The sequence below is a fragment of the Catharus ustulatus genome, chromosome 5, assembly GCF_009819885.2.
Source record: "Catharus ustulatus isolate bCatUst1 chromosome 5, bCatUst1.pri.v2, whole genome shotgun sequence".
NCBI lineage: Eukaryota > Metazoa > Chordata > Aves > Passeriformes > Turdidae > Catharus > Catharus ustulatus.
The window spans coordinates 37,764,585-37,786,309 of NC_046225.1; the positions used below are offsets into that span (position 1 = coordinate 37,764,585).

General features: G+C 42.7%; 1 protein-coding gene and 1 long non-coding RNA gene across 4 annotated transcripts; one reads left to right on the forward strand and one right to left on the reverse strand.

Annotated features, from left to right (window-relative positions):
* Positions 1-8,317: 8,317 nt before the first annotated feature.
* Positions 8,318-10,738, reverse strand: HMGB2 (high mobility group box 2). 3 transcript variants are annotated; one of them, XM_033061255.2, is made up of 5 exons: positions 10,577-10,738; positions 9,893-10,063; positions 9,580-9,725; positions 9,312-9,486; positions 8,318-8,859 (listed from the first exon to the last, which is right to left on the reverse strand). In XM_033061255.2, the coding sequence occupies exons 1-5, from the start codon at positions 10,655-10,657 to the stop codon at positions 8,704-8,706; spliced, it is 729 nt and encodes a 242-aa protein (XP_032917146.1). In that variant the 5' UTR covers positions 10,658-10,738; the 3' UTR covers positions 8,318-8,703. The 3 variants fall into 3 exon arrangements, with proteins under 3 accessions (XP_032917146.1, XP_032917145.1, XP_032917147.1); XM_033061254.1 differs by having other exon boundaries at positions 10,499-10,633; XM_033061256.1 differs by lacking the exon at positions 10,577-10,738 and adding an exon at positions 10,476-10,522.
* Positions 10,739-11,108: 370 nt separating this feature from the next.
* Positions 11,109-15,527, forward strand: LOC116997043. Its single transcript, XR_004418058.1, has 2 exons — positions 11,109-11,829; positions 13,062-15,527. It is a non-coding gene; the product is annotated as an uncharacterized LOC116997043 (long non-coding RNA).
* Positions 15,528-21,725: the final 6,198 nt, after the last annotated feature.

Here is a 21,725-nt window from a genome sequence, read left to right on the forward strand (position 1 = left end):
GCCAGCATTTGGTCCTCTGGCTGTTGACTTTACTTAGCCTGCAAGCCTACTCTGAACTCCTGCAGTGTTGGAATAGTAAATTGTGTCACTTGGCTGGCACTATATAAAAGGACTCTCTACGTAGAATGAATCTAGTTAGAAAAGGTGATAGGCTATCAAAAAATGTAGGTGATTTTGGCTCCCTTGGGTTTTGCGTAAAACTTGAAACATAAACTATAATTGAGCCCTGAGGTCTGAAACCAGTTTGGCCCTCCTGTGATGGGGAGCCTCACTCACTGCTGCCTCAGCTGTGTGCACTGGTGTGAGCTTTCCCCCTCATCTCACCCTCAGCTGTGGAGCCCAGAAACGTGGGAAGAAGTGTTCATGTGGATTTTACGTCCCAGTAACCCAGGTAATGGTTAGTAACCTTTGTTTTTTAAAGTCTTAAAAATCTAACCCGTTCTCTATTTGGAAGAACTAATGAATTGTTCTCCATGACCACATAACATGGGGTAACATGGGGCCTGTGTCTGCACAACTCTTGGGATTTTTACCTCATTGCACTGCTCTGTGGCTTTTCTGGACTCTCCAGCAAAGTCGTGATCTGTGGTGGCTGATACATCTCAACTAACTGATAAAAAATGTGTGTTCCTTCAGTCAACAGCAATGAAGGTGACAAGCATCCAAGTCTGTAAGGAGGAGTTAAAGCTGCTGAACACCAAGGTGAAAAGGTTTGCTTACCTGTTAGAGCCTTATTTTTTCTTACTAATCTGCTTCACAGAGAAGAAACAAAATTGTTTTAGTGACAAGAACAGTGTCCTCTCTGGAGTGCAGCTAAAGCAGGGTTGAGGGCTGGTTGTGTACAGCAGCTCTCATGAATGCAGTTCAGTGTGAAAGTGGATCTGCCTGCAGTGATCCAACATTCAAACAACCCCATGATGTTTCTTGTGCAAGAGTAATGTCTCCTGCGCAAAAAAGAAGAAACAGAAAGGTGGGAGAAAAAGCACACCTCTAACTCATAATAAAAAAACAAACTAATGGCTGAGATGAGCATGATGGCAATAACAGCCTTCTGGTTGAACGTCCCTTGGAAAGGGAAAATGAATGGAGAGATGATATTTTACTTCCCTGGAAAGGGCTGCTGGTGGCAGTGTGTGTCAACTAGAGAAGGCAGCATGCCCAGACTGCTGTTAAACTACAGCTTTCAGATGAAGAAGCACAGCTTGGAATGGGCTTTCTGAACTACGTGAAGGCACTGAGGTGGAAATAGGAATCAAATTACAGCCTTTCCCCTTGAAATTTGTGGGAGGATTTCCCCAGGAAAATAAGGTAGGGCAGTATCCTTCTAGAAGCCCTGACATTAGACAGGAGTAGGTCTCTGGGTACAATGTCTTCTGAATCATCTTTGTGGGGGGGGTGCATGTTCCCTGAGTCAGATCTGCCACAGGAGACAGCATTAGCACTTTTGGGAAACAGCTGGGCCAGAGCCATAGGGACTGGTAGTGGCATTTCTGAGGGCTGGTGCTGAAAACACCCCACTGCAAGTGATGAAAATACCCCTCCAAACGGCCAGGGACTTTGTCCCACTGCGTCATTCTGCACAGAGACCCCAAGTCCTGCCTGGCACTGCAAGCTTTGCCAGCCTGAGCGTGTGGGATGACTGCAGCACCTTGCCAGAGCCCTCAAGGCCATCACAATTGCCCAACAGACAGCTACAAATGCAGTTTTTGTGTTTTTATTTCTGAGACAGCAGAAACTGGAAGAAAGTAGAACTGGATGAAAATAGAAGCCTTCTGGATGTTTCTTGTGAGTTCATAAGAAGTGGAGATTTGGGAAAAGCTGACCAGGAGAAAAAGCATGCCCAGCTCTGGAAGGGCTTCTAGCCACACTGCTCTTTCGATTGCACTGAGGAATGCTGTGAAGTCCTGCCTGTCCTGAAGATGCCAAAGAACCTCTAGAGATACAGCTAATCAACCTGGCAATGGAAAGGAAAGCTGTCTGTCCTGTCGTCTGGGACAGAAGGTAAGATGGTGTGGGATGTTGCTGAGGAAAACAATTCTGTAACCCTGTAGCAGAGTGGGGTCTGGTTACTATTTATAAAAAGCTATTGAGGATAAAGTAATATTGAATGGGCCATTTACAGTTGTTTTCCCTGTGACATTATGCCATTATCTTCCAAGTCATTATGAGAAAAATTGAGTCCATGTTCCAGAATTATCATGGCAAGCTGAAAAATATTTTGAATTAGGATAAGAACTGAATGTAACATTAAAACATTAAGCACATGCGAGTTCAGATCAAAAGTCCAGGTAGCACAGCAGCCTATTTCACTCATAGGTCAGAAGGATCAGTGTGGTCAAAGAGTGCAGGGCAGAGGGAAAGGATGCTGCAAGGATACTTGTCTAACCTTGTCTCTGCTTCTGGCATTATATAACTCAAGCACTTCCTGACTAGAGATGGCATTTCTATTTAATAGTATAGAATTTCCCCAACTGCTTCTTCAATCTAGGCAGGCTTTAGTCACGTGTCATCTAGTTTATGCAAAAAATGTTAAGGTTTCTGAAGAGGCATGCTGGCTCTGCAGTGCACTCCTCTGCTGTGACTAATCAGTGACATATAGGTGAATTATGAAGGCTTGTTAAAGGTCTTAATTCCTGAAAGAGAAGTCAGTCCTAGGTCAGTGCAGAGTTCAGCCAGCCAGGAGCTGGTTTCAAGGTAGCAGCACTGACAATAACATCATCAACCGCTCATTTTCCAAAGGGCCTTTCAGAATATTGTGGTCTTGTCCATGCAAACATCATCCCTCCAGCTCTGCTGAAGAAATGATTTATGGGTACAAGCTTTAGCTTTAGATATTTGGGCCAGGAAATACTGACAATAGGTTTTCCTACAATTTACAGGTGGAACACTGGATCTGCTAGGTATAAAGATTTTTTCTGGTGATTGACTTCATATTCAGTCCTGGAGCATCATGAGCCTCTCCAGCACTGAGGTTAAGGGAGATAGTTGATTTCAGGGTGTCAGGATAATCAGAGCAGTGTACAGGTTCACTTACTAATTAGTGCTGGCCTGTGACAACTAAGTAATTTGAGGAATTTGTGTAGAGAGTTGTCTTTTTTATCAGGTGGATCTCAATCTTATGTTATTACACAGTTAGGAGACTTAATGCATCCCTGAAGGGCTGTGTGCGTTGGAGAACGCAGCAGTGAGCTCAGCATCTGGGCTCTGTTATGGGATTCTTGACACTGGATTCAAATAGGATCATGGAAAAGCAGATGGGTCGTGATGCAGCTCATACAAGAGGCCCAGCAATTTTTGGAAATGCAGAGCTTGCTGGCCAAGCACTAAGATATTTCAGGATGTGTAAAGAAATAGAAGCCAAAATGGGAAAGCAGACAGAAAAATAAATATATTCAAAGGCAATTGAAGTGGGATCTGCAACCGTCACCACCACAGCAAATAATCCATCACTGAACAATATGTACTAGATTATGTACCAGTGTTATAGACCAGATGCCTATGATACACTGTTTTGAAAAAGTTCAATACATCATTGGCTAATCAAAGGTAAAACTACAGTAATTTCACGACCATAAGGCGCACCCCCGGGGAGTCGGCAAAATTCACAACTTTGTAGATCAGATAAGGCACACCGGACTATAGGGCACACTATTTTTTTTGCAGTGAGGCTCCGCCTCCAGCTCCCCCCATGCGGTTGCTGGCCGAGGCCCCACCTCAACCTGGCAGCCATGGGCCCCCGGGCCTGCCTGTACCCGGCAGGGGCAGTGCCGTGGGCCCCCAGGCCCGCCACTGCTCCGTGCCGCCTCTCCGGGGCCGGGGCATGCCCGCTGCTGCTCCGTGCCGCCTCTCCAGGGCCGAGCTATGGCCGCCGCCCCTCCATGCCCCCTCCACGGGGCCGGGGCGTGCCTGTAGAGGGGCTGCCCTGCCTGCACGGGGCCGGGGCGTGCCTGTGGGGGGGGCGTCCCCCCTGCACAGGGCCGGGGCGTGCCCGCCACTGCTCCACCTGCATGGGGCCGGGGCATGCCTGCCGCCGCTCTGCCCAGCCTCCACCTGGCAGCCGCGGCCCTGCCGGCTTCCCCCGCAGCTCACAGCTCTAACTTCCGGGTAGGCAAATTTCTGAACTTTGTGCATCAGATAAGGCTCACTGGACTATAAGGCGCACTTCCAGGTTCGGGGGAAAATTTTAGTCAAAAGGGTGCACCTTATAGCCATGAAATTACTGTATTTCATTTCTTGTCTGACTTTCTCTCCACAAACATTTGCAACTTTATTAGTGTTCTAGGAGTCTTAAAGCCTATCTATACTGAAGTCAGTTCCCAGGTCTGTGGCTGTTCTAATCAAGACACACACACACATGCATATTAACAATTTTCCGTACCACAGGTTTAGCTTTGGAAAAATAAGGCCAGCTTTATTAATAGGCTTTGTTCTTCAATGACCTAAGAAAAAGGAAACCTTATATTCCTCTTCCTCTAGGAAAATAAGACAATACTGAATTATGTGTTTTGTTTGTAACTCTTTTACCTGATAATGCCTAACATGCTATTTGCTTTTCTAGCAAACATTCATTATGTCTTCACTGAATTGTCTGTTACAGCTCCAGTATCTCCTCCAGACTAATGTAATTGTACCCCATATTACCCATAACTTGAACATTAGGCCTTCTTTTTCCCCTTCACATATGATAGGGCAGCACATATTAATGTATAATACAATTTGTACTAACACCACATTTCACTATTCTGTCACTTCAGGCTGCAGGCTGGCTTTGCACATCTTCACTGTTAGCTCTTGTTATTCATGCAAGATCCATAGTGACTTACTTCTTTCATGAGAAGTAGACCAGAAAAGCTCAAGTAGACCAAAACTACCCAATCTCCTTTACCTTAAGATTTCTTCAAAGAATATTTATAAGGAATATTTACAGCTCTGTGGAACAGGATATCCTCTTGTGAAATCACAAGTTGTATTTAGCCATTTGTCCAGCAACTCTCAGCTGTGCCATGGCTCCTACCAACTTGTCAGGTGGACATTACTGATCTGAGGCTCTCTGCGTTTCCACAGAATGTTTTCTAAAAATTAGTGTTGTATTTGTGACCTTCCTTTCATCTAGCACTTAAGACACTTTTAAGTGAAAAAAATATAAAGTACAGTTCAAAGTTCAGCCATTTCATCACTTGAATTTCCTTAGAACTCTTGGATGAATGCCATCTGTCCTGACATTCTGTTTCAAGTTCTTTTACACTTGGATTTGAGACAGATGCTTCACCATGCCTCTTCCATTAAAAAATTTTGTCATGAAAACTGTCTGAAACTCCTCTACAAGGTTAAAAAAGGTTGGGTTTTTTTCTAGGCATTGCTACTGTATCTTGAGCATCCGTTGTCCCTAGGACAGTTTTGCAGCCATCTTGTTTCTGTGAATGCACAGGCCTTGGGTGAGTTAATTTTCTTCCTAGTAACTGGTACAGTGCTGGGTACTGGATTTAGGGGGAGGATAATGCTGGTAACACACTGATGATTTAATTGTCACCAGGCAGTGTTTACACTTAGTCAAGGACTCTTCAGCTTCTCATGCTGCCCTAACAGTGAGGAGGCTGGGGGTGCACAAGAAGCTGGACGAGGACACAGCTTGGTCAGGTGATTAAAGGGATATTCAATACCGTAAGAGTCAGCATGTAACTAGGGTGAAAGCTGGCTGAACGACACTCTTTGGAAACTGGGCATTGCTTCATTGCTTTTCATTTGCATCATTTCCTTTATTTCTCTTTTTGTTATTTTCCATTTTAGTATAATTTATTCATTTATTATTACTTTATTTCAGTTCTGAAGCTGCTTCATGAGTTTACTTACTTTCACCATTTCAATTCTCTCCCCCATCCCACAGTTTGGGGGGAGCGAGTAGCTGCGTGGGGCTTGGTTGCCGGTTGGAGTTCAACCACAACAGATGTGTTTGAAAGTCTGTTAGTCTGTTTTCTCATGTTTCTCTGATACTCTTTTGCTTTGCTACATGTTGCAGTGTCTGGCCTGTTGATATGCGGCCATTTTTTTTTGGCTTACTGGTTTAGAAATAACTTGAACTTTCTAAAAACTGCTTTCCTACATTTGTTATTCTCATTCTTTGTTTTTATCCACCTCAGACTTATTTTTGGTGGTCTTTTGGTCTGCTTTGCTGTGTGGGGTGTCTTTATGCTGGACGTCTAGTGCAGTGTGAGTGTTCTCCCCAGTGCCTGCAAACATTTGGGGTATCCCTTTTAGTTTTGGTTTTAGGCCTCCCAGTTCACCTCCAGTGAGTTATTTCATAAGTCTGTCCATATTGAACACTGACGTGACAAACTAATTTAGCTTTTCTTCTATGACCTTATGTTTACTGAATATCCCCCTTACACTTTGATAACTTATTAGTCCTTTCCAGCAAGTGCTCATAGATGGGCATTACTTGAATTCCTTGACCTGACACATCATACTTTTTAAAAGCTTAATTTGAAAGCAGTAATTTTCATTTATTCTTTTCCATTTACCTTTATATTGAACATCCTTCTTAGCAAAATGGCAAAATATGTTTGAGGTTTTTTTAAATGCTAACTATCTTTAGTCATGATATCATTCTCAGTTGATAGATCAGCCTGATGCAGCAGGCAACTTGTAAGGACACCTGAAGGGTTATATTTTGTTTCAATTTAAAAAAAACCCAAGTATTTCAAATCATCAAATTAGTCAATTTACTCTGACTTTACTCCTCCAGTGCAGAAAATTTAAATAATCTCATCAGAAAGACTTCATAAAGCATCACTGTTCTGCCTAGGGAATGTTAGAAGTGAGAGGATGTGATGGTGCATTTCTACAGGGAAGTCTCAATAGGATGTGGTAACAAGATTCAGCATGTACACACTATAACAGGGAATTGCCTCTAGATGGAAGAATTTTTGAGTTAAGGATACAGGTGCTGTAGGACTGCAAATTCTACAGCAAAAAATGTTCTTGGGCACTGGAGGTGCTGTGCACAGAACCACTGCCTCTCACTTCTAGTTTATGCCTGTGGCTTCATGAAATCTGAGCCAGGAAAATGGAGCCATTGATCTCACCTTTGCCAAGTTATCTCTGGCAGGTCCAACTTGTAAAACAGCAGCTAATCCTTCTGATGATACTTAAGTATCTCAGGGGTACAGTGGGGAGGAAAAAGCAACTCTGGGTTTCATCTCAAAGAAGAACATTTACTCCAGTATGAAAATGTTTGAATTGCCTTTACAGTTACTTAATTTCCATGCTTACAAGAATATACAAAATGTTTTTCTTAAGCCTCGTTTCAGAAAGTGCTGTGTTATCTTTGACCTACCCAGTGACATTTACCATAGTAAAGTCCTGAAAACACTTTTTATCTTGCACATAGTACAATGATGGGACACAAACTTACTTCATAAGCTAATGGACAATAGGGAGGCATTTTAAACAAAATCTTGGAAGCCTGCCCATTATATTACTTAATTTTTTAGACATTACACATTTCAGGGCTGGGCTTTCAAGGGCTAATAAAAGTTATTTCCTGGTATTTAGCTCAACAAATTAAGATATTTAGTTTAGCTGTAGGATCTCAAATTCCCCCATTGAAAATATTGTTAGGTATCTAACAATTTAAGCCATTACATATACTAAAGTAAAATAAAAAGTGAAAGCCAGGAAAAAGTATAACTGACACTGTTACAACAGGAATGTATCAGGAGCACTTGCTCTTTACAAATGCCTTCCCTTTCTGCAGGAATCTACTGGCATGTGTGGGGATAACATTCCAACATTTTTCATGCTGTTCTGCAAGCTGCGTATTTTATGAGAAGCCACTAATACTGGAGCCAGGGGGAGAGGGAAGGAGTAGCAACATCGGGGAAGACATGTCTCTAACCACATCTGTCTAATAGCCAAGGTCAGTGACATTGAGCTCTGGAAGAGAAGGTTCCAAACATTCACTCGTTATCAGCTACTATGCCAAAACAAGGACCTGTGCTTCAGCAGTCTAGGGAAAGAAGATAATCCAGGAGTAATGTCCCAAGAACTTCAATACTTAAGAGGGTTTTTTCACCCACAAGGTTACACAGGCAAGTGCTACTGCAAGGAAAGCATCAATTTTAACTTACGGTGGTGGATGTGGGAGAGGAAATCAGTTAAAGGAGTTAAAGTGGCAGCAAAAGCTCCAGGAGCCAATGCCTAAGGGACTTGCCAGTTTTGCAGTAACAGCAAAAGCTCAAGAACACTGCACGTTCCCACACAGGATTCCAGCATTCTGCGGGTGCCCAGCCTCTCAGAAACATCATGAATACAAAAAGAATCATGTACAACATTTTATTACAAAACTGTTAAAAAAGTAATACAATGCAACAAAATACTACAAAATGTAAGGATCAGCTATTAAGCTACCTTTGTTTTACTTAGCTAAAAAGAAACACCTGGCTATCAGTCACTGAATTTCAATATAACCATTAAATATGCAGAAACAGTAGAAACATTCAACAATTGCTTTTTTCCAAACCGAACTGTAGCAGCCCTTGGCTACCACTTACATTATAAACTGAAGGCTCCCTACAAAGAACCACATTACTTATACACAATTCTGTACAGATTTTTATACTGAAGCTAACAATGAGCTGCACTTGAGTTCACATTCTTAGCAAAATATTGGATTCTGAGCATAAATCTTTACAGCAGGACATTCATTTATTCTTCATCCTCATCTTCTTCCTCCTCTTCCTCCTCCTCCTCCTCTTCTTCCTCCTCCTCCTCTGGTTCTGCTTTCTTCTTAGATCCTGCAGGCCTACCTGGGCCCTTTTTCCCTACATCACTCTTGCTCTTGGCACGATATGCTGCAATATCCTGCAAGAAAAATACTGTTAAGTTGCTAGCAACAGAACTCTGAAGACAAATTTGTAGTGCTTTGGTATTTCAATACTACTGTACTGCACAGATCAGATACAGTGCATGCAGAAAAGCAGAATTTCCACCTTGGGATTTTCATGCTTTAATCTTTAAGCAAAAGAACATGCATTGCAGACAGTTTTAAGAACTGTATGACCACTGTGATTTGGAGTCTGACGACATTTATTTTAGCAAGCAGGTGACCTGCTTTCTGGTAGTAAGGCATCTCACTGCTAAAATCTCTAGACATGCAAAACCCACATCCAGGTTCACTGTAAGAGCTCCAGATACCTGCCCCACCATACCTTGACATAAGCACTAAGAATTATAAGCCCCATGTAGTTCAGATGCAAGACACCCAAAGTCAGATATTTACAGTGAGTGCCACAACTTCATCACTTTTACTGTACCTTTTCATATTTCTCCTTTAGTTTTGCAGCCTTCTGTTCATATGGCTGTTTATCTTTGGCCGACTGTTCGGACCACATTTCACCTAATTTCTTTGCTGTATCTCCAATAGACAAGCCAGGGTGATCATTTTTGATTTTCGGACGATGTTCAGAACAGAAAAGGAAGAACGCAGATCTACATTGAGAGACAGTGATTAAAGGTAAGTATCAAGCTATTAGAACTAATACTTTTTTCTGTGTGGGAGGAGGGAGTCATGGAAACACTCACGGTGGTCTTTTAGGAGCGTTGGGATCCTTTTTCTTTCCCTTCTTCTCGCCTTTGGGAGGAACATAGTTTTTCATCTCCCTGTCATAACGAGCTTTGTCTCCTTTAGCCATTTCTTCAAACTTTCCTTTTTCCTTGCTTGACATTGTCTGTGGACAGACGGAGGAGAAAGAAGAGTCTGGATGAGATAAAGCAGCTACTGACCCACTAACGCCTAAGCAGCAGCTGCTACCGGGGATCTTTTCCCAGCAGCCCGGAGCAGGGGCGGGGGCTGGCCCGGCAAGGGCTCAGCATGGCTCGGCCCGGCCCCGCTCACCTTCCACCGCTCCGAGCACTTCCGCGAGAACTCAGCGAAGTTGACGGACGAGTCCGGGTGCTTCTTCTTGTGCTCCTCGCGGCACGTCTGCACGAAGTAGGCGTACGAGGACATCTTGCCCCGCGGCTTGTTGGGGTCGCCTTTGCCCATGGTGAGGTCGGCGGCGGGTCCCTGCGGGGGAGGTGGGTGGGGAGGCGGCGTGAGGCGGGGCCGTGCCCTCAGGCGGTTCCCGCCTCTCGCCCGCCGGCGCCTTCCCGCCCCAGCGCGCCGGCCCCGGCCCCGCCCCGCCGCAGCCCCTCAGCCCGCGCCCCCCCCGCCGGGGCCGCGGCACCTTCCAGCGCCTCTCCCCGCCCCCCCGGCGGCTGCGCCGGGCAGCCCGCCCGGCCCCGCCGCCCGTGCCCCAGCCATCCTCGCCGGGACCGGAGCCGCCGCCGCCCTCCCGGCCCCACCCGCCCGCCAGGAATCCTCCCCTCAGCCCCGGGCGCGCCGCCCGCCGCGGGAGCCCCTCGCTGCCTCTGCGCGCAGGACCACCGCTGGCGTCCGCTCCTTCCCGCTCTCCCTCCGTCCCTCCCGGGGCGCTCACACTCCACGGGAGCGCGGCCTTGCCTGGCTGAGCGGAGCGGGCGGCGCGGGGCTCTGCTCCCTCGGGTGCTGCTGCCGAATGATGCCCGGCCGCGCACTTACCGCTTCTTGTTTTCCGCGGCACTGCCCGCCACAGCAACCCGACCCGCGGCAGCCGAGAACCCGCCCCCTGCCGCACCTCATTGGCTGCCGCGCCGGTTCAAACTGCCCGGAGCTCCGCCCCCTGGCGCAGAGGCCGAACGGGATTGGCCGTCTGCCGCTCTGACGTCACAGCCAAGCTACTCCCGGGCTAGGTCGAGCGCGAGGGGGTCGTTGGCGCTCATACCCGTTGGAACCGGTTGTGGTGAGGAGAGCGGGGGGCGGGGCTGGGCGGAGCGCGCTGGGCGGCGATTGGGGGAGAGGGACTGTTTAAAAAACCGCGGGGGCGCCCGCCATTGGCCGGCGGGGCTGCGGCCGATCTGATTGGGCGGAGCGCGGGGGCAGCAGCGTGGTTTAAAAATACAAAGGGCGCGGGGTGGGCGGCGCGCTCGGCAGCGTGTGCTGGGAGTGCGGCGGGCAGCTCGGCTCTGCCTGCCCCAGCTCGGGGGCGGCCGGGGCTGCAGCGCCGCCCTCTCCCTCCGTCCTTCCTTCTGTGGGGCGGGGGCCTGGCGGGCAGCAGCCACTGGTGTAAAACTGAGCTGAAAGTTGGGTTTTGGCGCCCAAGCGAGCCCCGTTCCTGGGTACGCCGAGCTGGCCCGGCCCGCCCCGCCGCGGGGGAAGGGGCTGCGGTGGTGCCCGCGCCCGTCTCCAGTGTGGGGTGCCCCGCGGAAGGACGTGCCTGGTTTGTCGCGATCCCTGGGCAGAGAGAGCTCCTGCTCCTCTCCCTGGCTGGAGGGGTTTGGAAGTGCCCAGGGCTGCCTGTGAGAGGGGGGTCCCGCAGCCAGCCTGGGACACAGGCATCGGCCCTGAGGAGGAAAGGTGTCGGATCTCCGAGCTTGGCGCTCTCTGTAAAGTGCCAGCTGCAGCAGTGGAAAGAAAGCTGCGACCCAGTCTCGGTCGAACTGAGGTTTTAATGCAAACCATACCTGCGGTTTGCATTAATGTTTTCGAGTGTTCCGCTAGCAGCAAATCTGTCCCTTTGGGTTTGGGGAGAAAACTGAAATTTCTATAATCACTTACACTGCGATGTGACCCCAGACTACGTGATACTGGTTTTGCTGACGTTGGTTTTCTTCTGTCTAATTATTTTCATCCAATTCTCTAGTTCTCAACACTCATGTTTTTTCAGGTGTAGTCCATAGCCCTGGTGAAAAGCTTTGTTTACTGAAGATGTGATGCCTTCAGTAGAGCTTTAATCATATTAACCTTCCTCAATGGTAAGAAAAAACAAATCCCTAAGCTATGTGAGAGCACTGAGTAGTTGCAGGTGTGAGTGTGGTCAATGTTTTGATCTCCAGTCTCCCCCATTCAGAGTTGTTCAGTATAAGAACAACTTCCCAAGTACAGTTCTTCAAGCCTTTCTTCTTTCCCTTCTGACAAGTACAGGTTCACATGGAGCAATTCACTAATGTGGTAGTAAATCTGCTTTATCCCTATTTCATTTTAAGCTTTGTCTGTTTACCCAAAGTGCAACCCTAAAAGCCAAAATCCAGTACAGAAGAGGGTAATTGGGAGGTAAATTGACAGAGTAACCCACATATATACATTCACTCTGCATATGTCAATGCCTTCACAAGCCAGTTATCCAAAATGTTGTATCAGTTCACTTAGGTGGCTATTACTCTTGATAGTGTTTAGCATACAAAGCATAAGCCTACTTTGCCTTCCAAAATAAACATTTCCATGGGGAATGTTTCATGTTCCAGTTGGGGCTTGTTATTACTGTATTCCACTGCTTCTCCATAGCAAATTAATGTTCTCAGTTCTGTGGTACTGAGTTCTGTGTATGTCTGTGTATCTACTTGGCAGAGAGTTGTTTTGTCATGCGACTTTAAAAACAGCTCTACTTCATATTTTACATGGAAAGCGTTATTTTGTTTGATGAGTTAAGCCACTGGATGGGCCACTCATTTACTTTGTGATAAATCACCTCTGTAACACAGCTTCTTGTGAAGTATTTTCTAGTTAATAAAGCAGTTTTGTAAAAGATGGTAGAACTTTATAAAACTGGTGTGTACTGAGTGAATTGTAGTACAACCACTGGTATCTGTGGTGTAAAAGCTTTCCCTGCTTGCTAGACTGACCTCTCTCAGTTATTGGGGTGGGGGAAGCTTTAAGTAAGTTTATTAACATTTTTCGCTCTTAACATTAATATAGCACGTTCATGGAAAAAAAATTACTTTGGAACAGTCTTTGGAAGTTTTATGATGTAATTGCAGTAAGGCTTCTGCTGTTGCATCTGTTTTTCTATCTGCTGTAACAATATAAAGAAAATTATTGCAGAAAAGCAGGTGGGATGAGAAAGTATAATTATTGTTATGGGAAAAAATGAGATCTCCCTTTCAAATTATTTAATAAAATGTTTTAAGAAAGAAATTAAAGAAATTTTGTTTTTGTACATTTTACTAGATCCATAGAGTGTTACATCATGCTATCTCATACAACACAGGGCACATAAGATAAACCAAAGAGTTGGACTCCTTAACATCTGTCTGTCCTCCAACAAGGAAGGCAGTATTGAGAATTTTCCATGCTTGAACGTGATACTGGAAGCTTCCCACAGCAGTGCCAATGCTGAAAGCCCCACACAAGAATGCTGATGTTAGGAACTTGTTGTTCCCAAAGCTGTGCCTTCCTCCCAGCACCCTCGTGCCTGGAAAAGTGCTTCTCTGCTTCCACAATAAACTGTCACTGTTTTTCATTGAGTCACACGGTTCCTTTTCAGACAAAAACACAACTTCTGTCTCCAGAGATTCAGTCACTGTTACTCTTCTGAAGCAGTGATCTATGCAGTATTGACTTTGGTCGGTATGCGTGGTTAATTTATTAACCACATGTGCATGACAGTTGTGGGGAAGAAGCATAAACTTCAGGACCTGGAGTTTACTTCAGTGTGAATAATTCTGCTCATGAAATGACTCTTAGTTTTTATAGCTCTCTGGCTTTGAGCCCTTTTGAGTTTCTAATCTGCTCCACAATTTGGGGTGCTATTGTTAACTCTGTTTATAATCTTCAGTAAACTGCAAGTGAAGAGAGAGAAGCAATGAGGCCAGAAATGCTGGATAGAAGGTAGAGAAAAGACCAGATGGAGCCAAGAAATGGATTTAAAGAAAAGTATGTCACGGACAACAAAAATGTGTGATGGGAGTGATACTGCTTTCTGTCATACTGTATCTCTTGGCTTCTGTGGGCTGTTTCTAAAGCTTTTCTGGATAGTGCTGTCAGCGTGGACAAAGCAAGGGAAGAAAGGAACAAAGGCCTTTTATTTGAATTAAATCACCAGTGGATCTGTTACAACAGATACTGATCAGCTGAGGAGATTGCAAACACGGTTGCATGACCTTAACTCTGACCAGACTTTCATTCTGGTCTAAGTGTATTTATGTAGTGATGCTGTCAGTTTTAATTCAGTCAGTTGGATGAGGAACCTGTATTGTCACTTTCCAGAAAATCTCCTACTAGCCAAAATCCTGTATGGAATATGCCTTAATGTAGCCTAATGGCAGTAAAATTCAGCTTTGGAAGGTTATTACTTTTGAATTGATAGGCAATTTCTTCTTCTGGACCTGAAAAGTCAGTGGATGAATAATGAAAGTGAGGTAAAACTGCTCTTGGTTTTAATCAAACCAAACTTCGCTAATAGGAATGGAAGATGTTGAAAGCAAGCAAATTTAGCTTTAACTAGTAGTTCCTTTTGTTACAGAAAAAAAGATTAAAATTCAAGACACAAAAGGCATTTAAGTAGGTCACTGCTTTGAAAACCTTTTTAATGTGAATTACAGAGTCTACAGATAGCAAGTGTTTTAAGCCTATTTTTTGTGAGCATCTCTCACTAGATATATGGTGGGAGCTTTAGGATGAAAAGCAAAAATCAAAACTATTTAAACTACTGCTTACCTAAATTCAACACAAAACTTGTTTTGTTGTGGTGTTCCAGTTATAAGCAGTTCTTTTCTTTGTACTTTGATAAAAACATATATAGCTGCTGCTGCTGCCTAAAAGTTTACAAAACACGTATTTCTGTCAATATCTTAAAGAGTTGCACTTAATATAATGTATTAGAACTTCCCCAGTTTTTCTGGTGTTGTATAATATGTAAATAATACGTATGTTGTGAAAAGGAAATATATTTACCCTTCAAACATTAGAGGTTTATTATGCAGGCCATTGTAAAGCCTGCATAACCAGTTAAGCAGCTCATAGGCAAATGCAACTGTGTTAGTTACACCAGTCTAGTTTAGTCTGAAAGCTCAGGAGCTTAATTTGACTTTGTGCTGTGTACCCAATACCTAAAACAAAGGCAGCCTGCATGAGACACTATCTGGGACAGCTGCAGAGCAAAGGCTGAAACTGCAGTGGTCTTATGTCAAGAAATAGATACAACAAATCTCTTCTGGTACTAACACAGATAATATTAGGAACAATAGCAATTCCTGATCACAATAATTCTTACCTGAACTTTTTCAGTCTTAATTTGACAGTAACATTTTTTGCATTGAATTTATAAGCTTTATACTTTTTTTTAAAAAACTTTTGCTTTTCTGTTCACCTGGCTTTCACTCACTTTCTTGTTTACATTCAAAATAATACTCATGCAACATTTTACCCTCAAGATATTTTAAAATTTTCTTTGTTTCGTTATACTGCTAATCCTTTTTACAGCTTTGAGAAAAAAGCAGTTTATCTTTATGTATTAAATAGTTTCACAGTCAGCATTGAGGAGCTCTAAAATGCAGCTAGCCCTTATTTACAGTAAGAATATGGTTTAAATGGGTAAAAAAAGTTTGTTCTTCTCTCCCCACTCCTAAACTCTTCCACTGTTGGTGAACGTTGGTACTTTGCCTGAAACATATACACAATTTACTCTTAAGAAATGGAATTTAACTGCCAATAAAATTGTTCTGTCTTTTGTGAATTGAAAACTTTTTTTCTCCTTCTAAGCTGTAAGACAAAGGGCTGGACTACCTCTGGCCCTAGTGGTGTGACATCCAGTAAGGAGATCCAAAGAGGCTGTAGTCACAGTCCAACTTCTGCATAGTCATGTTTGACACTAGCTGCTGGTGCTTGCTGCTGCCAAAATGAAGTGCATGTCAACCCGTGGTGACTTACAAATACTGGTAACATTTCTACAGAACAAAGAATGCTTTGTTTGTGCTTCTGTCCAGTCTGAGGGACTGTTTCCTTCTGTGGTCATGTGGGCTAGAAACTTAAAATGAGGCTGAACCTGATAGTAGAATCTGTTTCCTAGGTCACTGCAGCTCTAAAGTCTCCTGGGAAAGAGAAAGAATAGTGGGAGTTGACAAGGCTCTGTGTCATGGGCTGCAGGAGGAAGTAGCCAGCAGAGATAAGCAGGTCTGGCTGGTAACAACCAGGTACCTGTAAGCACTGTGATCTTCATCAACACACAGGTCTTTGTCTTGCATCCAGGTAGTGGAAAAGCTCAAATTAATTTCAATGGGTCTCATTAACCTTAAATGGGTCTCACGTGTTGGTCGTGTGGCATGCATCCTGTGCCGTTGTTAATGTAGACATTGTTGGGGGAATAATTTATTCTGTTACTTCTGGCAGCTAGTGATGTGTCACAAATGACCACAGGATACATAGGTTATCTGAGAGTAGAAAGAAAATGCTCATGAAGTTTTGAAATTGTTGATTGAATCATCGGTCTCATTTTTAGTCATGGTTCCCACGGGATTTTCCAGCAACTGGTGATAAAAATGTATTGTTTCCTTACAGCACCCTGTTGTATACCCTACTCTATACTGCTAAAGTACTTTACAGTAACAGGGGAGGTTGTTTCACAGCTATTATACTACTAGAAAACGTGTCTTTATGTAATACCAGTCAAAAGCTAATGCTCCTACTCCAGAGCCCCAATTCTTGTGAAAAAAAGGAAAAAAATTAAAAACACCACCAAAACAAAAACTTGAAGTTTGATAATAAACCTGTGGGCCAATGGTTAATCCTCATCATTTAGTGTGGCTGTGTGTGAAGTTAAGTAGAAGCTCTCCCTAAGTACTGGCAGGGATAAGCGCCTTCTGCAAATGGAAAAGAATCAGGGAGTGGCACAGTTCTGCATTTGAAGAAATAAACACAGAAATTTCAAGTTGTCCCTGTCAAATATAGGTTTGCTTATTCAAAACTACGAAGAAACTAAATAGCAGCCCAAAATATGTATCTTCCAGTTTTTAAAAGTTGAAAAACAAAAGCATCAGTATCTGTAAACTCTCAATTTCAGGGTAAGTCTTTGAAAATCCACCTTGATGAACAGACTCCAGTTCTAAGGCTTGAGCATATTGTGAAATTTTTATGTTGCTACACTTTATACTACTAATTTGCATTTATACGATCTTAAATTCTTGTAATATGTGCAAATACTAAAAGCAGAAAACTTATTCTCATTTTCTAGTAGTTAAGGTTTGCTTTGTAAAGATAAGATTCATTTTTGAACAGGTTTTCATGATGGAATTAGAATTAGAATTAGTTAATCAAACAACAAAGAGGTGAAAGTTATGAGGTAACATAGTTCACAAGATGATGTAAAATCCTGCTCCAGCAGTCACTTCTGGAGAGAGATAGGGGTAATTTTAGTGCCTGTGAATAGCTGTAATAGCAAGGTTGGGTCTCATTTGTGGTGTTTATAAAGTAAATAAATATTAACAACCAAATACATGGATAAAGAAAAAAAACAAAACACCGATTTCTAAGGTGGTATTTGTTTAAAACCTTTAACGTTGAAACTGGAGGGTGAGGGTCTCTTTTTAGCGTTCTGCAGTTTAGGGTATGTCTTTCAGCAGAGTCAGACATACCTTCACAAGGTAAGGGCTAGAAGCTTTATCATTATGAAAGCTGAGATTAATATTATCTTTCAAGTAAAGAAGTTGAGGTTTGAGAGCATTTAAGATGAACAGCAATATCTAATAAAGAAGCAATGCTATTGGTCAGCTGTATTGTGTATTGAATGTGAATAATAGCAGTAGATACTGTAGGAACATAGTACATTCTACGTGGTGGCCATTTGTGTGACAAACTACAAAACATTTTAGCTGATCCTCTTCCCATAATATTTCTCAGTTAAGCGTTTATTGTCAAGTAATATCAGCAAAAGCCAGCTGCAGTTCAGAACTATTGCTATGCTTGAGTTTGTTGGAGTATATCTGTATCTTTTACCCAGAAGGAGCTCTGCAGGAGGTCAGGAAAGCACTTAAACCCCAAATGCATGTTTAACCTTATTAATTTTATTTTTATAGAAGTGTCTGCATTACTATCAGACTATTTTGTTTTTACTAAGGGAATCCAAGTATCTAACTGATGGTTTGGTAGAAGTGTTCACCTGCTCCCAAGAGGCACTTACACCTGCTGTCAACTTCAACAAGAGCTAAGTCAGACCTAGAGATGGTTATAATTGTACTGCAAAGACAAGGGCACTCAAAGAGGCATTAGGGATACAGAACTTTACTATTTTCCTTTCTGTAAAACTAATCTGTATCAGAAGGGGACATGATGGTGTAACAGAGCCCTGTAGTTTCCAGGATCCTCTGACAAAACCGTGAAGATGGTGTAGTATGTGTTATACAAAGCAAATGGTTAAAGCCATTGTCAAATCTCAATTTCTGTAACAAGAAAACGGTGACTTGCAAAATGCAAGACTGTAACACAGAGTATACAGTGCTTTTTGTGGTCTCAAGAGTGCATTAGAGACCAGCAAAATTTACTGAAAAGATATGACAGTTTATCTTACAGGGAAAAAAATCTGAGCACGTTTTTTATTTAATTTCAATGGATTGAAAAATAATTCTTAAGCAATATACTACATTTGTCTTTTTACTAGTAGTTGAATTTTTATTGCATTACACAAAACCTCTGGGGGTGATACTTTTCCATAATATGTTCCAGATAACTGCTTTACATTTCTGAAGATAAGTGATGATTTAGTGGGGTCTCTTTCTAACTGTGTGATCTCATATAATGTGAAACAAAATGTTAATCAAAGCAACCTGGATGAACAAGAGACCAGTGACTGTGAAACAAGCAGATAGAGGTACACTTGGGCTGAGTGGAGGCTTCTGAGGAGGAGGTGGAGGGGTGTTGAAACTGAGGGGTACCTAAGGCAAAACTGGAGGTTGGCTTCTCTGGTTTTGTGTGGTCATTGTGTTTGAGCTCTCTCTCCTAACTCCTTCATTGTTTAAGTCCAGCAACGAACAATTTGCCAAGGACATTTAACAAAGAACACAACATAATTTTTGCACATTATAACGATGCCTTCTACCAGAAGACCCTTTGATGCTTCCTGTAACTAATGGCTTATTGTGAAAGAAAATTTGCACAAACCATTAAAGGGATTGTATTACAAAAATTAAAGATTTTACAGTACATGGGTTTATCAGTTTTAAACCAAAATTATTCTTAATATATAATGTGTAGTTTTGGACCTTCTTTACTGCTTTAAATCTTTTAATAAAAGCCTCTGTTATATACAATCTTTCATTCATCTTGAGTTTCCATTGTACAAGGCCGAATACTTAAAAAAGAAAGACTGGCTTCAGCTGGATTCAGACCTGGAAATAATTGTGGTTAAAATTACTTTTTTTTTCCTATTACTGCACTTTTTGAACCATATACAATAAGCTCTATGTGTATTAATACAGATTAGGTTTTGTTATACAATTAATTATCTGAAATTATATTTTAACTATCCTAGCCTAAAACATGAAAAGAAGTAAAAAAAATGCAGTCTGTATGCAAGTTCCTATGTCTGTATGCAATATTCCTATGCATTGAGTCTATGCTTTAACAAATCTGGACAATAAATTGGAAGCAGAGCAACAGGCAGTAGCAGGTTAGGTAGTGCTGGAGTGGGAAAGGAAAATGAAATATTAAAAAAATCAGGAAAAATAAAAATAATAGCACTTGTTTCTGGTAAGGAAGGAGAGATTTGGTCACTCTTCTTTATCATGGCCCATGAATGCTTATCGAGTAAGTTGGTTTTTTATTAAAAGCACCAGGGTGTGTGGTGGAATTTGCAGAATTTTTTAAGTGTTTTAAAGGAATCTTTTTTCACTGAAGTAGTTACAATACATAACAAAATGTGTACTTGCTGAGAAAAATGTATACCAATAGTTGTCCTTATTATTCCTTTTGCTAACAGGATAATTTCAGGTGCTGAACACAAGTGCACAAATGTACCCTTGGACTTCAAGTGAATGGTACCTGCTGGGGAAGGGAATTGTCCTCCCCAGCTGAACTTTATGCCATGGAAATGCATACGAAGTTGCAAGCCACATTTATCTTCCAGGATTGATTACTAGTAATGGGTTTGCAATGTGCTTGCAATACATCCAAGGTGATGTATCTGATTATCATTCTTCTCTCTCAAATTACAAAACACGTCAATCAAAAGCTAACAGGAGCTGGGACATATGGCATCTCGGAGAAGTACAAGCTGCTGGGTTCCCACCTGTGCCTGGCATGCCTCAGTGCCAGGAGGGGACACTGAGTCCCACTGACTTCAGAGCCTGGGAACTGTGAATTCAGAATTTTCGGGATGCTGTAGTTCCTACTCTTTCTGCGTGTCACTTTCAAGACATCCATGCTGTGTTCTTGGCACCCCAAGGGATATAGATAACTGCTGCCTTCTGTACTACTCAGCTCTGCTGTGAGTACTAGTGACGTGTCATGTACAAGGTAGTTGGAGCTGCTGTTTCCTTTGATCTGATTTAATTTTTGAAGTTAATTCCATATATGGTTGCAGTGCTGCATGTTTTTACGTTTATTTAAAATATGTCCCCATACATGCTACGGTAGCCAGTACTAGAGTTTATGTTAAAAAATCTTAACTTTAGACAACATACTCCACAATGTTTTTTCCTTTTATTTCATGTAGCCCAAGCTTTATGAAAGTTTGCAGATCTATTTTGTAGTAAGTAAGCTTCATACTGTCTGATAAGCCCATGTAGCTGCAAGCTCTTTGTATTTTTCATCCCACTTGTGATGCAAGATGAAAAGTGACATGATTTCTTTGTTACTGTAAGCAGGCCTTCATACCAAATGAGGTGGTCATGCCGAGTCACATGGTCCTGTGCGCTGAGCGGTAATGCAGATCAGGATTAAATCTAAATTATTTTCCTTTTTGCTAGTCTAGTTGTAACCCGATAGAGTTTGCTGTGCAGCCACAGAAATGTTTTATGGGCACGAAGAAGCACAGGGCACAGGTGTGAAAATGAGCAGCTTACAGCAGAAGCAGAACTATCTAAGTCCCACGACTCTCTTATCGTGACCTAATCATGAAACTATGATACTGCTTTACTTGAAATTACGCTTACAAATTAGCATCTTGGCAAGCACGGCTGGGTAACATAATCAGGCTTTTAACTGCTCTTAAAGTGCTCCCAAACAAAGAGGATCAGAAACATTTAAAATGCACAAGTGATCTTTCCATCAAACCAAACAGCAGCCAGACCCAGATTGACATATTTTATGCTCACAGTAAGGTCAAATCCATCTGAAAAAAAACCCAAAGGGACCTCAAAAGACATAGTCCAAGAGTCCAGAAATTGCTATTCATGACCCAGATTTCCACTGAAGAATTCCTGGAACTCACCCTTGTCCCACTTTTCCCAGATCATGCTTCCTATATTCTCAAATTTTGAGGTCTGCTATGATTGTTATTGGGTTTATTGTTCTTTTTTATCTTAACGTGATTACAGCTTTCTAAAATTTGAAATCACAAGAAACTCAAAAAGTGAGTTAAACCTTTGCTTCCTGAGATTGCTCATCAGCAGAGCATGGATTTAAACCTAGCATTACAAGCATTACACAGTCTTCGGTGTGGCTGATAACAAAGCCGAGTTCGGTATTTTTTCCAACACTCCTATTCCTCTCACTTATCACTAAAACGTGCCCCGTGGATAACTGCATTGACTTTATGCTCAGTTCAGCTGCAGTTACTGTATCCTTCATTCAATTGCGACAGTGGGACCTACCCTTAGTCTCTAATGCAAGGTTACGCAATCAGATTAAGGAGCCATCTGCAGCACAAACTGCTCTATAATCGTGTTCTCGGCTCACGCAGAATTTGGGCTTACGCAGGATCTGTGTCTCCTTGAATTATTCA

Excerpts from the sequence above, each read along its gene's own strand:
- HMGB2 (XM_033061255.2), bottom strand. The coding sequence starts at position 10,657 with ATGAGGTGCGGCAGGGGGCGGGTTCTCGGCTGCCGCGGGTCGGGTTGC. Across the intron at positions 10,064-10,576 it reads GCCGCGGAAAACAAGAAGCG|GGACCCGCCGCCGACCTCAC; the intron begins GTAAGTGCGCGG and ends CCTCCCCCGCAG. Across the intron at positions 8,860-9,311 it reads TAAAGGAGAAATATGAAAAG|GATATTGCAGCATATCGTGC; the intron begins GTACAGTAAAAG and ends TTTTTCTTGCAG.